The sequence below is a fragment of the Eufriesea mexicana genome, unplaced genomic scaffold (genome assembly GCF_001483705.2).
Source record: "Eufriesea mexicana isolate 0111107269 unplaced genomic scaffold, ASM148370v2 scaffold1653, whole genome shotgun sequence".
Lineage (NCBI taxonomy): Eukaryota > Metazoa > Arthropoda > Insecta > Hymenoptera > Apidae > Eufriesea > Eufriesea mexicana.
In genome coordinates, this window is record NW_016909884.1 from 400,123 (window position 1) to 418,325 (window position 18,203).

The window sequence follows — 18,203 nt, forward strand, 5'->3', positions numbered from 1 at the left end:
GGTTTTTAAATAGGGTAGAGAGGACAGGATTCCTCTGTGGGCTGGCACGTTGCGGAAGGATGATAAATAGGAGCGTTTCTGGGTCGCGTCGGGGCTGGATGTTAGGCTGCTGACATTTCTAACGCGATTAAACGCGTTACGACCGTCGCTCGTAAATAAGGCAGCTTAAACATCGCCGCGAATGTTCTCTGTGCCGCGAGAGCTTTGTTTCGGGAGCTTATTGTACCTAATAGTTGTTCCGCTGTCTGGCCGTGCTTCAACACCTCCGGGGTGACACACTTGTCGAAAAACTGCCTGATTCCGGCGGCGTCGGGACGCCTCCTTAGTGACGTCGTTTCGAAAAATCGAATTTTCGCGAGTTACACGTAAAAATTATTTTATTATTTTATGTATATTTTATTTTTTTTTATTTTACTCTACCAACAATCGTGTCTTGAGCTGACAGAATAAGGTCATGAGGTAAAAACGTAGGGAAAAATTTGACTTTTTGAAAATAGTAGGTATCGATGACTAAAATAAGCCCATAAGTACTATCTCTGCTAACAAAAATTTCGACCATGCGTTTAGATAATACGGAATTATCTAAAATTAACTTTTTAGATGTGTCTTATTATAAAGGGTGTCAAAAAATTCACGCAAGATTTGAATTTCGCGCCATTTGTGCAGTAAAGTGTTGCGAACGAAAGGAAAAGACAGCGTGACAGCTGACAGTTCAGGATTATTAAAAATGTAGCTTTGCATGAAAGAACAACGCGTCTTCATTGTTGAGCATTATTTTAAAAATAATGGAAATTTGTTTTCTATGAAAATTACTTCCTGCGTAAATTTTGGGACTTTATTTCATACATTGACATGAACTCACGCGTGTACGTAGAATCTGAAACAGCTGCAAAAATATCTGATTGATAGAGAAATATCTGAAGACTCAGAATAGCATCACTGGCAATATATATCAACAATTTTACCCAGATGAAATCGAATTTCTGGACGAGTTAATTCTCGAGGTTTAAAAGTGATGTGGAAGAATAAAAGAGGAAAGTGAGGGATAATTGTGACGATGAAAGGTCGATCAACGAATGATCCTTGAGATCGCGACCGATTCGATTAGGCATGGTTCGACTAGCAGGGGAAAAATGGGGTTAATTTCCGCGAGTAATTAAAGTCGAGTGCAATGGCGTGGGAAAAATCGTATCGTGGCGGTGGGGTCTACTCTGTGATCGCGAGCGTGTCGCGAGCGGAAAGTAAAAGCGGAAAAAGCGGAGAGAGGCGGGAAAAACGCGCAAATTTGTCGGGACCGATCGTGGCGCCGACAAGCTTCGCGTTTGTTTATGAACATCGACGTCCAAACGATGCCATCGGTGTTTATAAATTGCTGGAACGCTTGGAAAACTTCGAACAGCCTTTTCGATCGCTCGTGTTCCCGGGAATCCGGGATTTGCTAATGGCCACGAGTTTACGTTGCGAATCAACTGTCACAGCGATTGTGCAAGGGTAATGCGGAAAAGTGACGGTGCACGGACGAATAATTAAACTGTGTAGATGCGAGAAGTGCTCGGGAAAGGTAGAAGAGCTTTTTTGGAAGTTTTTAAGAAGCTTTTTCGCGAATGTATAATTTATAAATGGCCACGTGCCTGTGAGACGAGTTAACGAGTATGCGACGAAAGACAGTTGCATAATTAAGTTGTTTATGAATTGGAGAAGTAATTGGAAAATATCGGAGAGCTTTTTGGAATTTTTAAAGAACATACTTTGAGAATTTTAAGGTGTTATTGAATTTGGGGTTGTTTATGAATTTTAGAAATATTGGGAAAATATCGAAGAGCTTTTTGGAATTTTTAAAGAACGTACTCTGTGAATTTTAAGCTGTCGTTGAACTTGAGAAATATCGAGGAAGTATGAAAGAGCTTTTGCGAATTTTTAAATGACGTTTTGGCGAATTTGGGGTTGTTTATGAATTTTAGAAATATTAGGAAAATATCGAAGAGCTTTTATTGGAATTTTTAAAGAACGTTCTCTGTGAATTTTAAGCTGTCGTTGAACTCGAGAAATATCGAGGAAGTATGAAAGAGCTTTTGCGAATTTTTAAATGACGTTTTGGCGAATTTGGGGTTGTTTATGAATTTGAGAAATATTGGGAAAATATCGAAGAGCTTTTATTGGAATTTTTAAGAAACTTTTCGCGAATTTATAATTTTGAAATGGCCATATGCTTATGGCACGAGTTAACGAGTATACGACGAACGACGATTGGATGATTGAGCTGTTTATGAGTTTGAGAAATACTCGGAAGAGTGTCGTAGAGTATTTGCAAATTTTCAGAGCACGTTTTCGTCCATTTGCGATTTAAAAATGGCACATTTATATAATGAGCGAGGAAATAGATGATAAACCACAGTCAGATGATTGAACTGTTCATAATTCCGTTTCGTAACTTTCTGTTGCAAATTGGTCATTTAGAAATAACGACGAGTTTGCAAAATAATTCAGCGAGAATTGGACCAAGCTGATGGTGAAAGAGATGTAATACGTAATAAAAAGCAATAAACGACTATTAGTATGACCCTCCAGTTAAAAGTACTGTAAATTTGAAAGCTTCAATCTGCATTCCAAAAATCAGTGCATAATTAACAATTACTAGGTGCTAACGTGGTATGTATTATCATCGTCCTTATTTATTCATTCATTCATTCATTCATTCATTCATTCATTCATTTATTCATTTATTTATTTATTCATTCATTCATTTATTTATTCATGAATTAAGAATATAATCCTGCAGTATATGAAACCAAAATAACAAAAGAGAATTCAGTTATAAATTATCAAGTATTTCATTTATTTAAATTAAACACCTAAATAATTTTTTTTATTATTGAAAGTGTAAAAAGATATCTAAAGTTTGGAGAAAAAGCAATAAAAAAGACATTTTCTTCAAGAATGCTCCAAGATCGTTACCACAATACTGGAAAATATTTGGATGAAAATTTAGGTTAAACAATGTAAATGGAACACCCTGTATACAACATACATAAATCTCTCCTAGAAATGCATCGTGAAATCTGAAAAAGTTTACGAATTCGTTACCTTGATTTACATTAAATAATTTTTGAGGCAATCATGCTGACCACATATGCAAATTAGGCAGATAACGATCCCGACAGAGTAACACACGGTGTCTCAACAAAGACAGTACTGGAATAAACAAAAATTTATTCAGAGAAAAGGTCAAAGGCAAAAAATATTCACTCCGACCACCTTCACCCTGATTAAAACCACCAGCTACCAAACACGTCGCAGTACACTCTAGCGACCAAAGAAACCAACTACCCACGACCAGTACACGTGTCAAACCGCATCATTCGCCCCGTGACACCTGGCATTTCAGCCTCTCTCACAACCATCCCACACGATCGTTCCTTTCACGGCCTACCATTGACATCTCGCGCTTGACCACGTTGCCTGCTATTACCCCGAAATAAGCGCCGCGACGCCTCCGCCAATGGAACCCCGTGACCCGCGAATGGAGTCAGAACCGCCCCCGAAAAGCATGGCCGACTTCGCGAAACGCGAAAAGGCCAGCGAAGTCGACGACTCGTGAACGATCCGACGAGTCGTCTCTCCACTCCTTTCCTCTCCACGAAAAGGAACGTTAAAAAAGGAAAGGAGAGCTTTAAAAAGAATTATTAATAAAAAATCAATAACAAATTTGAATAATTTGGTAAAATTTCTTAAATTTCTATGCAATTGGCACAAATGGAGATATTTATATAGTTCTATTTCATCCATATTTCACAATTAAATATTTATTAGAATTTATTTTAATTTTAACAATTTTCAATTTCCATACTGTAATCATTCAATTATAATGTAATAATTATATTATATGCAACTTACATGCCGCACAGTTTGATCCCATCGAAATTATTCGGTAGCTGGACATTGCGTGTGTTCTGGAGCTGGTTACAAATCATATGGGTGTGCGTGTCATGGAACACGGTTATAAAAATATTGGAACCATCGAGAACGTTCCGCGACGCGGACCCCCACCTAAACCGAAGGACCATCAGGCGCGTATATATAGAAGGTGGGCGCCCAATCGCCATGGTAGTCAATCTGGAGCATAATCCTAAACCTTCTCCTTTTCTTCTTTTTTTTTCCTTCAGGGAAAAAAACACTCGATCGAACCACGAAAGAAATTCCAGCTGTTTGTGGGGAATCGATATCGGTAATTCCCGGTCGTGGCCGCAGCGACAGCGAAAAACACTCGAGGACATGGCAGGAAATTCAATCCCAGCGAATATCCGCAATATCAGATTTGTCCGCAACGGGATTTCCACGCGTTTTCCGCTCGGATAAGAAGCTTCCTCGCGATGGTGGTAACGACGGGATTGGGTGAGAGGCACGCTAAAAGGAACGATATCTCGCAAGATATTCCCGAAATCCCGGAGAAATAACTGACACGCGCACGTTCGTCTTCCGAACGGGCCTTGACACGGGGCTCTGCGAGTATCGTGTTTGTCTCTAACGATGCGTGTATGAGTCGCCATCTGGCGGACACCTGAAGAATGAGAGTTTGGGAGTGGGGCGCTGTTGGAAGAAAGAAAGCAACATGGCGGAAAGTATGGCGGGATAAGAACCACGTGGCGGGGGCCTTATATGAAAGTTATTTTAAATTTTATATTAAAATACGGAGGATAAGAGAGAACATGAGTGCGTGTACGTATGTGGCGCGTGTAGTGTGTTTGGAGACGAAGAACAGTGGAGTGTGTATTGCGACGCAGGGCAGAGCAGTGTGTTTTGGAACCAGGGACAGAAAGGTGTGCCTTGACCGTAAGCAATAAGGATCCAATATCTATTCCACAATTCCGATTCGATAATTTTAATCCCTCAAATATATTCATTCCTTCTTTAGTATACTAAAATCGCGTGTTATTTGATTTTCTATAGGATCGAAGCTTCTTGCATCGTTTATCCCTACATTTCCTTGAGAATAGCCGTTAGAATCGGGAGCATGATATCAGAAATTCATTTTTCTCCATAATGTCGGCATACGTCCTTTTTCATATGAAATATACACGCCCGGACAATTGGAATTCTGCTATATCTTTGGTAAAGTATTTTTTTCTTTTTTTAATACTGCGTGAATATTTTGGAATTGGGAGGAGAGATGGGTGAATGGTGTACTGGGTATAAATGGGAACGCGGTATAAGGGCACGGTTACGATTTCTCCTATCTGTCGGTTTCCTCTCGCGTAACCAAAACAATACCGAGAGTTCGTTCTCGCTTTGGATCGTTGCCGGTCGTTCTTTGTATACAAGGAAATTAAACAATCCGATGCCTTATCCAATATACGCCATTTCGTTAGTCCTCGCAATGTGTATAAACTCTTACAATTTTCGTGGATGTGATAGGCGATGCACGTCGTGTGTTAGTCGTGAGTGCGTATACAGGGTGTGGCGACCAGACTCCCACGCTCGCCACTAGAGGGATTCAAGGAGGTTCGAGGTTTCTCGCAAGTGGTCGGTGACCCCTCGCTTCTTATATATATAAGTTTCCGACCTGATAGTAGTATCCCACGTCTGAAGCACGGGCCTGCTAAGTAGGTAGTCTTACTTGAAGAGTCCACTAGCGCCAAAGGCTGCTCCAGAACGGGAACGCGCGCGCATTCATCCCCCCTACTTTTACCCCCTCTTCTCTATCCTATCATCGTTCTTTCTCTCGTCTGTTCTTAGATCAAAGAGGGAGTTGTGTGTAGCCTAGGGTCTCCGATATCATAGTTAAGCCAAGTCACCAGGTAAAAGGAAGAGGGTTGAGAGGGGGGGAGGTGGTTGTGTTACCCTGTTGTAAAGAGAGAGGGTGGGGGGTGGATGGGTTGGTTTTAATGAGAGTGCAATGAAAACAGGAAGTTTTCGCGAAATCGTGGTACACAAAACCACCAAACCATGGATGGATTAATTTTGGGACGATTATTTCTGTAAAATTGGATTTGTGGGTCCAAAATGGTGGAATCTCGAGCTTTTCTCATTGTTGAAAAAATTGAATTAATCCTGCATCAACACAGAGGCATATGCAGGGATGGATGCTCATTGAATTTTCACATCTTCGGAGGGCCCCACTCGGTTATAGTTAATTTCGCGTATGTAAATGACTCTCTGCGGCGTGTCGAAGCTGTCTGACGTAAGTGGAACAAAAAAGAAGAAGGTAGACGTTCTCAGACCCGGTTTAAGGGAGTGTAGAGAGGAAGAAGAAGGCTGCGAATGACGTAAAATCGATCTTTCGGCAGGGACGTCGACGTTAACGTGACGGGGGGGTGTCGTTAACCGCGATGACGATGACGAGATGGCGAGAGGAACGTTTGCCTTTCAAACAAAGGAAGAAGTTGTACGGATCGAATGACCGACGGGAGAGGCGAGAGTAAGAAAAATTTCATCTTGGCCCGGAGGGTAGATACGCAACCGTTACGGCGGATGAAAGTGGCGAGAAATTGAAGGCTTGCGGGGTCGTGGAGGTCGGGGCCAGGAAGGGGTGAAGACGGCGACGACAGGTGGAGCAATAGCAAGTCGCGCTTCGAGGAACATCGGTTCCCGTTCAGCGGAATTATCCCGAGGGACTCGGGATCGCAAACTTGCTGCCGATACTCGTAAAGCGTTTCCAGTAACGAGCCCACGACACGCAGTGTCCCCACTTCGAACAAAATACGAAGACATATTTTTCGACTTTGGGGGTGCCGATGACGAATTCGGAGCTAGAACTAAAGAAGAAAAGAAAATGGCTAATCATTATTTAACATAATTATATGCTTAATAAAATATTATATTTTACACTAAACCTACCACGGTATGAAAAAGCAGTAGAATTATTATAGCATATATTATTATATTATAGCCTATAAAATTGTGGGGGGTCCTCGCTCACGTTTGTTGTCAGTTGCAGCAGGTACCCTTCATATGACAGTGGTGCTAGAAGGGACAAAAGGAAAAGGAAGGGATGCGTTTCGTCCTGGGCCTGCTACTGGACTCGTCGATAAAACTATCTAGCAGGCCCTGCCTTACACAGAGATACTATTGAAAAGCTTGGAAATTCTATATATATAGAAAACGGGGGGTTTTTACCGAGGACTTGCGAAAAGTCCTCAAACCTCCTTCAAGTAGGAATCCATCTATTGGCAAGGGTGAGAATGATGCCACCACAAAATCATCATAGTAGTAGTATTAAAAATAGTATAACGAGAGATATTGAAGTATCTATTACACGTATATTGACAGAAAAATAGCGACATCGTGTGACTAATAATGAGACAATAACATTGCAGAATTTTGAATAAAAATTTAAAAAACGATTATTCGAGCCACGATAATTGGATTTAAAATTCCAAGAGCTCGAGTGTTAGTCTTGAGTTTGAATTAGTCCGCCGATGATTTGCCTGATTCACTGTGTATCCCTGCGAATGTGCTCTGGATCCTCCTTCTTGGATACGATTCCCGCGATCGAAGACCATCGCTCCACGCAAATCCGGGATAATCGATGGAGCGTTGTTTACGGAACAAACAATTGTCAGGGAGAACCGGCCAACCAGAGTGTCTATTATTCATCTTGTAACGCGTTGTATCGCTCGATATTTCCAAGGATGTTTCCTTCGAACGTGACAAGAGGCGAGGAAAATGGGAGGAAAATAAATTTTGATCGGAATTTGGCACCCTTTGTCGGGATATTTAGATTTGCTCGTATTTCCACAACTGTCAAGTGACACATCGTATGTGGCAAATTTATAAATCTTTATCGACTGATATATAAGCTTGGAATTTCTAATCTCGACTGTGGGAACTTGTGCGCCGTGCTTGGATAATAATGGCCTGGTACTTGGGTCAGAGTGATTACCCCCGCGTCATATCTCGTTGCTGACGTGACGCCTGTCAGATCTCGAGCAATGGAGCATAGCTTGGCGGTGAACTTGCTTTTAACGGTTGCTAGAATAGTCGACACATCTGTGGAACGTTTAAGACTTTAGGAGCTTCAACTATTAAATGGCCATTGAAACCCTAAGTCTTGCGGAGGCGCTCTAGCTTGATACTGTAACTATAGATCTTGAGCATGACTCTTATAACAGGTTAAATATCGACAATTTTTTGATGAGAATTTTTTAATTTAATTTCAGTGGAATAAAAAATATTTCACTCGGTGTTAAGTGATGTACTATAATATAGATGAATTTTCATGTGGGAACAATAAGTATGGCGATACTTTTTGCCATGAAAATTCTTCAATTTTTTTAAACTACTTTCTCGTTGATAATATCATCGTTAGAATATCCGTCATCGTGATATCATCACTATCATCGTATTTATAGACGTTATTAACACGTTGACTGTCATGCACCTTTTATATGGTGTACTCAGGGGGCTACGATAAAATTCCCATTAATCTTACGATATAATGATAAATTGTGAAATACTGTAGCAGAACGAGGGCAGCTTATTAATATTCTTTATTTATTTCTGTTGTGTAAATTTAAAAAAAATAGGTAAAAGAAAATAGGTACCATAAATTTAGAAAATTAGCATTACCTGTTACTGGAGACCATTATGATAGCCAACGTGTTTAAGAAATTGTATTTATACGTTATCTCTGTGGATAGTAGATTATTAATCGAGATAGTGTTCACTTGTCAACTACCTGTTCGCATAAAGTCGAGAAGAAGTTAGGTCTGACAACTCTTTTGATCCACTCGTTACACCTACTCGCTTAAACACGATAAAATTCCCATTAATCTTACGACAGAGTGATAAATTATCAAAGAATATGGCGAAAAAATAGCGCAAATTATTAACGTTATTTATTTACGTTGTGTAAATTTTCAAAAAATAATTCAAACAAAATAAGCATCATAAATTTTTAAAATTGGTGTTATCCGTCACTGATGACCACTATGGCCATCAACGTGTTTAAAAAATGATTAATATTCTCTATTCATAGTTCTCTATTTATTTACCTTGTGTGAATTTCCAAAAAATAGTTAAAACAAAACAAGTATCATAAATTTAGAAAATTAGTATCACCAGTGACCATTGCAATAGTCTACATGTTCAAAAAATATTATTTGTACATTACATATTATTAATATACTCTATTCAAAATTCTCTATTTATTTGCCTCGTGTAAATGTCCAAAAAATAATTAAAACGAAACAAGTATCATAAATTTAAAAAATTGGTGACCTGGTCACTGGACTATAATATAGATGAATTTTCATGTGGGAACAATAAGTATGGCGATACTTTTTGCCATGAAAATTCTTCAATTTTTTTAAACTACTTTCTCGTTGATAATATCATCGTTAGAATATCCGTCATCGTGATATCATCACTATCATCGTATTTATAGACGTTATTAACACGTTGACTGTCATGCACCTTTTATATGGTGTACTCAGGGGGCTACGATAAAATTCCCATTAATCTTACGATATAATGATAAATTGTGAAATACTGTAGCAGAACGAGGGCAGCTTATTAATATTCTTTATTTATTTCTGTTGTGTAAATTTAAAAAAAATAGGTAAAAGAAAATAGGTACCATAAATTTAGAAAATTAGCATTACCTGTTACTGGAGACCATTATGATAGCCAACGTGTTTAAGAAATTGTATTTATACGTTATCTCTGTGGATAGTAGATTATTAATCGAGATAGTGTTCACTTGTCAACTACCTGTTCGCATAAAGTCGAGAAGAAGTTAGGTCTGACAACTCTTTTGATCCACTCGTTACACCTACTCGCTTAAACACGATAAAATTCCCATTAATCTTACGACAGAGTGATAAATTATCAAAGAATATGGCGAAAAAATAGCGCAAATTATTAACGTTATTTATTTACGTTGTGTAAATTTTCAAAAAATAATTCAAACAAAATAAGCATCATAAATTTTTAAAATTGGTGTTATCCGTCACTGATGACCACTATGGCCATCAACGTGTTTAAAAAATGATTAATATTCTCTATTCATAGTTCTCTATTTATTTACCTTGTGTGAATTTCCAAAAAATAGTTAAAACAAAACAAGTATCATAAATTTAGAAAATTAGTATCACCAGTGACCATTGCAATAGTCTACATGTTCAAAAAATATTATTTGTACATTACATATTATTAATATACTCTATTCAAAATTCTCTATTTATTTGCCTCGTGTAAATTTCCAAAAAATAATTAAAACGAAACAGTATCATAAATTTAACAAACTGATGACCACTGTAGCAATTAATGTGTTCAAAAAATGTTATTTATACATAACCTCTGTGTTCACGTATCTACTACCTGTGCTGATAAAGTCAAGAGTAGCTTGGTGTGACAACTTTTTTGATCCACTGTATACACCACCTCGCTTAAGCACAGGCTTCGACGGAACGAGAGGAACACGTAGCAAAATAAGCGAATGTACGCGGAACGGGTGGTGAAGTTTACTGGGAAGCGTCCAAGAAAAAGCGACCACGAAGTAGCGGGTTTATGGAACTTTTGTTTTCGTGTTTCGTCTGTGGAACGGCTTAACCGTGGCACGAATGGGTCCGTGGAACTTTGGAACGCGTTATTAAAGGCCGCGAGTATTTTCGCGATTCAGCGAACTCCGTGACTTGGACTCTGCTCGGAACTCTGCCATTAGATTTCGCGACTTTTACCAGAGGGAATGAAAGAAATACCCCGAATCGCGCTCTTATACGCGATTATTATACCATGGGGTTATTTTCCTCTATTACACCCTGTTTTCGCTGCCACCCCGACTCTCGTGACTGTGTAACGTGTCTGCGAAGCTATGAAACGTCTAGGGTCTGAGATTTACGCGATTTTCTCGAACGATGGTGATCGTTCGTGCTCGTTAATGTGACCTTCTAAGCAAAAGTCATGCTGTAGGTAACAGTATCGCGCAGTAGATCTGCGCAGTGTTTTTCAACCCCTTGATCTTCGCGTCGAGCATCAAAATAATTCGCTTTCGCTATTTGAAGTGTAATATAGAAGAGATTGAACACGTTTTAGGATAATGATTCTTAATTGTTTGATATAAACGTATTTTTAACTCTAATTATTAAATTTCTTTGCGAATTAATCGAATTTTAAATTAGATAATCGTCATAAATTAGATATCGTCAAATCTGTGAAGTACATGAAGTATTATTTTTAATAAATTTTTCGGAGGAATGGATAGTGATATTTTTTGATTCTTTATAATTATTTTCAATTTTACAAGTATAGTGTAGTTGGTTTGTCCTCGTCGAGTATAGTCATCGTCGGTTGAAAATAATTTGGAACACAGGTGTAGACTTCTAGAATTAAATGAAACGTTTAGGGTGAGAGGGAGGGAAGGGGATGGGGTAGATGTATATAGAAAGGGGTTAGAAGGTTTGCGAAATTGAAATAATGGTAATTAGACGGGAAAAAAGTTACAGCTGTAAGAAGTTTAGGGTCCGAGGTATTAAAGATAGGAGACTCACTGTGAGTTATTACTACGTTATTATTGCTACTTATTATTGCGACCTTTAACTCAAAAGTCACGCGATAGAAAAGAATAACACGGTGCCTCGGGCAACACTTCTCCAACAAATGAGTCCATTTTTAAAATTCGCGATTAAAATGGAAGAAAGCATAAGTAATTCTACTATAATAAATGATAAAGAATATTTTTTGTCGATATTATTGTATAATTATTGGCGCAAACACGACAACCATAAATTTCCATACAGGGGCCCAATAAGACCTAGTCTGATGCAGAAAAGCGAGGAAAGGCGTGTTTAAAGCATTCGTGGCACCAGAATGATTTAAAAATAGGATTATCTTATGCCATCGCGAATAAACGAAAAAATAAATATTAAAATAATTTTTTCTGAATTTTTTACTCGGTACTCTTACATAATTATTGGTGGAAAGGCGTGTGAAAATTGTTCATGGCATCAGAATGATCAAAAAATAGGATTATCTTACGTCATTACGAATAAACGAAAAAATAAATATTAAAATAATTTCCTCCGAATTTTTAACTCGATATTTTTATATTATTATCGGGCTATAGTATAAATTTCCACAGGCAGAGACCCAGTAGGACCTGGTCTAACGCGGAAAAGCGAGGAAAAGCGTGTTAAAAGCGGTCGTGATACCAGAATGATTCAAAAATAGTTTTATTTAATGGCGACGCGAATAAACGCAAAAAATAAATAATAAAATAATTTCTTCCGAATTTTTGACTCGGTGCTCTTGCATTATTATCGGGCCCAAACGCTACAGCACAAATTTCCACAGGTAGAGCCCCAATAGGACCTGGTTCAACGTGGAAAAGTGAGGAAAAGCGTGTTAAAAGCGGTCGTGATACCAGAATGATTCAAAAATAGTTTTATTTAATGGCGACGCGAATAAACGCAAAAAATAAATAATAAAATAATTTCTTCCGAATTTTTGACTCGGTACTCTTGCATTATTATTGGGCCCAAACGCTACAGCACAAATTTTCACAGGCAGAAACCCAATAAGACCTGGTCCAACGCGGAAAAGCGAGGAAAGGCGTGTTAAAAGTGTTCATGGCGCCAGGATGGTAGGAGATCTCATTGGAAGAAGATGGGTGTGACGTAACATCGGCGGGATCGATATGACAATCTTTCGAACCGTGTGTGCATTCTAACCGATGATAAATGCGTCCACCCACCCTTGTCTGTCGCGATACTGGCACCCGTGTACACACGCATGCGACTCGGTCGTATTTCACGTCGCGGAGGAAATGAGTTCGGTCGCATCGGTGCTCGTATTGAATTAAGGGATGAATGGACGAACGGCGGGTGCAAAGGGGTGGAAAAAAGGAGCGCAATGGCGGCGCCCGCGCGAGAATTTTGTTCATCCGGTGGACGTGGCTCGCGAGAAGAACCCAGAATATTTACAGCGGTCGTAAAAAGCCGATACGAGTAACTTACGTTGATGTAGCTTCCTCTGCAGGTGAATCGTGGCGAATTCAGCAGTTGTAAGGTATCGCGTAGGAAGACGTTGCTTTACAGATTGAAACGTGAAATATTCCCGTGTGACGAATGCGCCCATTTGCATCCGAACTTTCGGTCTTTCGTTAAGGTCCGTCGATTTTCTCGTGCAAACCCATTGCGATCGAGCTGGGGATATTTTTATGGTTCTAGGGGAAACGTGTCACGTATGTTCGCTTTCGAGATATTTCTGCCATTTTTGCTCAACTACTGTCGTTTATAGCTTACGGAAGATCGATTGTTCTGGTTGGCATAGGAGAATTCCGATTATCCGATGTGCTTGGGAGTGAAGTAGTATTGGATAATCAACTTGTGTACGTATAAAGTGACGAGTGGATAAAGAATATAATTTAAAGGACAGTCGTGAATGACGTGGTTATATAGTAATTATTTAGTAATAAAAATGAAATTAAATATACATGGGTAAATATAAATTTCGGTCAGATTTCGGATACGAGTAAAGAATATAATTCGAAATACAATTAATAAAAATAAAATAAGATATACAGGTACGTGTAAATTTGAGTCAAGTTTTGGATAGAAGTAAGGAATATAATTCAAAATATTATACAAATCATTAATAAAAATAAAATAAAATATACAGGTGCGTGTCAATTCAAATTAGGTTCTGGACAGGAATAAAGAGTATAAGTCGAAATACAACCGTTTGTTAATAAAAGTAGAAAAAGATATACGGGTTAACACAGGTCTAAGTTAGCTCTGAGCTAGGAATAAAGAATATAATTGAAAATTCAATCGTCTGTTGCTAAAGATAAAATAAAATGGAGAGGTAAATATAGCTCTGGCTTGAAATGTAATATGCGCAAGGGGGAAAGTAAGTAGCAGACTCGCACAATGCAGTGCACTCTCTTAAATCTAAATTAAGACTGACTATAGCAGAATAGTCAGCGATAGTAAGAGATACAGCTCTACACTGGATTCAAATAACCGCTGAATTCTGCCCCTTCGTTTAATAATTTTTTAACATCACTGTCACTGCTGTATTCCCGCAATTCTGTCTTTGTTGTTTACTCGATGTGTATAGGAATGGAACGAGCGTGGCCCTGAAAGAATGTTAAGGGTGTTTGGGAGATAGGACGAAAATGACCTCGTGTAAGAGGATTGATGGTAAGGGATATTTATGACAGAGTCGAGTGGGAGAAACGAGCCAAAGTTTGGGAATGCGTCCTGGGTTTTTGAAGCACCTACTAAGGTTATATAGGGGTACAAGGATACGGGCAGGTCAGTGTTAAAGTTAGAGTCTTAAAGTCAGTAGTCAGTCTGAGAAATAAGTCAGTCTTAAAGTTAGAGGTCAGTTTAAAGCCAGCTGTCAGTCTTAACACTTTGCACTCCTTTAAATCAGTAAAGAAAATAAGTAACTACTTGAATTACTTAAATTCAAAATAGAAATTACAATGTTTGAGAGCTATATTTAATACAATCAGTAAACAAAATTCTTTAAGATAAGTAGCAGTCGAGGAACTATGACGTAAATTTATGAAGTAAATTTCAAACAAAATGCTTAAACAAGTTGGGAGTTATTGGGAACAGAATTGAAAAATAATTCAGAGTGCAGAGGGTTAAAATTAGAGTTCGGTTAAGAGTCAGTCCTGAATATAAAAAAAGACAAGGTGCAAGGTTGGTGCAAGGCTAAAATAAGGATACGAGGATGTGAGCAACTCAGTCTCAGTGATCAGTGGTACAAGTCAGTCAGTTTAATGTCATTTGTCAATTTAAAAGTTGTCAGTTGTCAGTCTAAAAGTTGTCAATTGCGAGTCGTAGAAATCAGTCCTGGAAGCCAGTTGCATAATTAGAAAATTGATTATAAAATGAAAATGAATGAAGGACGGTGAGATTAAAAAATTCCCTAGAAGCACAAAACAAGCAGAAAAATGAATTAACGAATAACCTAGAATTTTTTCAACCTGAAATTCGTATTAACCACTATCAAACATACATGTTCATACACATATTACCTCGCAAAGAAGCACAATCATAAGCAGACCTCGGTATCGACTTGCCAATGAGATAGAAAATTCCCTAGAACCATAAAACAACCAGAAAAATTAACCAGTGGCGTACTAACGCCAATGATATTCGTCATCGGACTCAGTGCGGGATAAAACTTAGAATCGCGTTCGTGAAAACGTTTATATCGTCACAGGAAATTGCGAGGGAACGACACGAGATGTTTCCCCGCACGACCGCAGATTTATTCGTGGCACACGCGCGGCCTCGTTCGAGCAGCCCTGTTTTCTCCCGCGGCCGGCGAAAACGGGTGAAATCGTAGAAGCGACTGTAAAGTAGAAGAAAGACTCGAAGGGAAGGGAAATAATAGAAGAGTGGTAGGTATATACAGCGTAGAATCGGCGTGCTTGGCGTCGGTTTAGCGTGGTTAGACAGCGTGCTAAATCGGCAGTAGAGTACACGGGTATGGAAATTGGCGCGCAAGTGATGTCAGCCGATATATGGTCGGACTCTGTCGCACGGAATTAGCATTGGAAACTGGCACGTTTTGCATGGGCATAATTTATAAAAGACACCGGTCGCAAGGTCGCGATTCGCGTAATCAGGAAATTGATTTTCTTTGCACTATTATTTCAATGGTTCTTGCCAGTCGATGTCCAACGATGAATACAGCAGTCGTGAATTAAGAAACGAGCGAGCTTCCTTGCGAAATGGAATTCGTTTAACCTATTTGCGTCCACGGTATGCACGAGAGCCATTCCTCTGCTTCGTGTGTGTACTTGTTTATTTATTTTCGCGGGATTGAATGTAATTCACGCAAGTAGTTTTCATACAAACCACGGGTTTTTAATTAAAAATTGTAAATATTGTTTGACAATAAAAACACGTTGTTCTTTGGCGTAGCGCTTCGTTTTTAATAATCCTAAACTATCAACTGTCACGCTGTTTTTCTTTTCCGTTGGCAATACTTTAACGCGTGAATGGTGAAAAATTCAAATCTTGCGTGAATTTTGGGACACCCTATACATGGCGAAATAAATTAGGAAGGTGATGAAGGAAAAATTTGATTTTAAGAAGATATCGAAGCACAATTGGTCAAAAATTCGAAGCAATATGAATTCTGTATAGATTATTTAAAAATACTAATTTTCGAGTGCACATATAGGGTGTCCTTCCAATTTGGGTATCTATTTGTTCAATTAGGAAGATAACGAAGCATCAAATTTATTTTAAGAAGATATTGAGAATGAAGAATTCTATGGACAACGTAGGTTATTTAAAAATACTAATTTTCTCGGTGTAATCTGAGTGTAATTTGTAATTATGCATCGATATTGTACCGGGTGTCGCGTTCAAATCGACACAGCGAAAAATCTCATAAACGCGTGATTTAAAAAAGTAAACTAACCTGTTTTGTAGACATATCGTTTTCTTTGACCCAGTAGTGTACGAAATTTGTCTTGTGTCCACTTAAAAGGAGCACTCTGTATATACACGTTTTTAGCAAACAATGTAAAGAGTAGTATAGCCTCTCACGAAGTAATCGAGATTAATTTCTGTTCCTCAGAATAATCACTGAATGTCAAATTTGTAATATTCATTGGGCTATTCGTAGATTTGATATATTAGAAAAGAAATTAGGGATGATGGGTATATTTTTCGTTGTTCCTCAGTATGATGCAGAGTTAGTCGAAATTTAATTGACCCTTCTTTTACCTTGCCACGTGACGTCCACGTTTTGACCATACATCCGGCTAGATTGCCTCGAACATTAAACGAACCACTTAAGCAGCGAGGCGTAATCTCTTTTCAGCCGAGGCAGGGGTCGCAGTAGCGGCGGAAATGAAGCAGCCAGATGAACGCACGGCCGAAGAAAAAATGGCGCTCCTCGGGAAACCGAAGTTGGGCGAGGTGTTCAGGGCGCAGGTACGAATCAAGGAGTCCAAGGAGTTCAAGAACACCGTGGACAAACTGGTGCAGAGGGCCAACGCTTCCATACTGCTCGGTGAGTACCTTGTCTCTCCTCTTTAACCATATGACACACTCATGCACGCGGAATCATCGGTATATACAGCGTGAACGGAATCTGGAATCTGAAAAATCGAAACTAATTAGTATATTAATTAATATACAATCGGAATTTAATTTAGTAAATTTATTTAATATATTAATCGAATCTAATTAGTGTGGGAGTATCGGATGGATCTTCAACTCATCTTCCCTATAAAATCAGAGACTTATATGGGAAAATATTGTTTCGTTTTTATTTTTGATTGTACAATAATTTTGATAATACTCAAGTCGAGACTTATTAGTGTATTAATTAATTTTTAATGGGAATTTAATTTATTAGATTTATTTTTCTGATGGATCTCTAAATAATTTTTTCCCCAGAAGCAGAGACTTATATGAAAATATTTTTGTTTTATTTTATTTTTGCATTTAGAATCACTACTCGGTCGAATATATCGCGATTTTAAGTACACACTCTGTATATTAATACACCTGTGACAGTATATATGTACGCTTTTTCTGGTGAAAGGATTAGGGATGCCTTCATATTTTATCTTACAAATTTAAACTTCCCATCTTGGTTTCATTACCTACATGCCGCAAAACATTATTAGTATTCTTTCAGTAAGTCGTAATTAATTAATAGGAAGCCTAGTAACTTGTATAGTAGCCACATTTTGCCTTGAAAAAATAGTTACTAGTGACTTGTATATCTATCGTCAGAAGACCAGCTACTAGTAATTAGTAACTTATATATATCTAGCCTTGAAAGATTAATAACGAGTCATTTGTATATCTAATCTTAAGAGACTGATAACTAGTAACTAGTGACTTACATATTTAGCCCTGAAGGACTAGTAACAAGTTACTTGTAACTACTGATTTCATATCTAATCATAAAAGACAGGTAACTAGTATCCAGTGATTTGTATGTCTAGCCTTGAAAGGCTAGTAAGTAGTGATTTATATAAATCTTAAAAGACTGGTAACTAGTGTCCAGTAATTTGCATATCTATCCTTAGAAGTCTAGTAACTTCCCAGAAAATCTAGTGATTAGTATATCTAGCCTTGGAAGACTAGTAAACAGTGATTTATATAAATCTTAAAAGACTGGTTACTAGTATCTAGTAATTTATATATATATCCTTAAAAGCCTAGTAACTTACCAGAAAGACTGGTAACTTGTAAAATCTTCAACTTCGATATTCAGAC

General features: G+C 38.2%; 1 protein-coding gene across 2 annotated transcripts in view; it reads left to right on the top strand.

The window, feature by feature from the left end:
* Calx (sodium/calcium exchanger 3) overlaps window positions 1-18,203 on the top strand; it is a 203,317-nt gene that overhangs the window by 108,746 nt on the left and 76,368 nt on the right. The window contains exon 4 of one of the 2 annotated variants that reach the window (XM_017902012.1): window positions 16,792-16,983. In XM_017902012.1, coding sequence (XP_017757501.1) covers window positions 16,792-16,983 — 192 coding nt within the window. The remainder of the gene's footprint in view (window positions 1-16,791; window positions 16,984-18,203) is intronic. The other variant, XM_017902013.1, reaches the window with a different exon arrangement.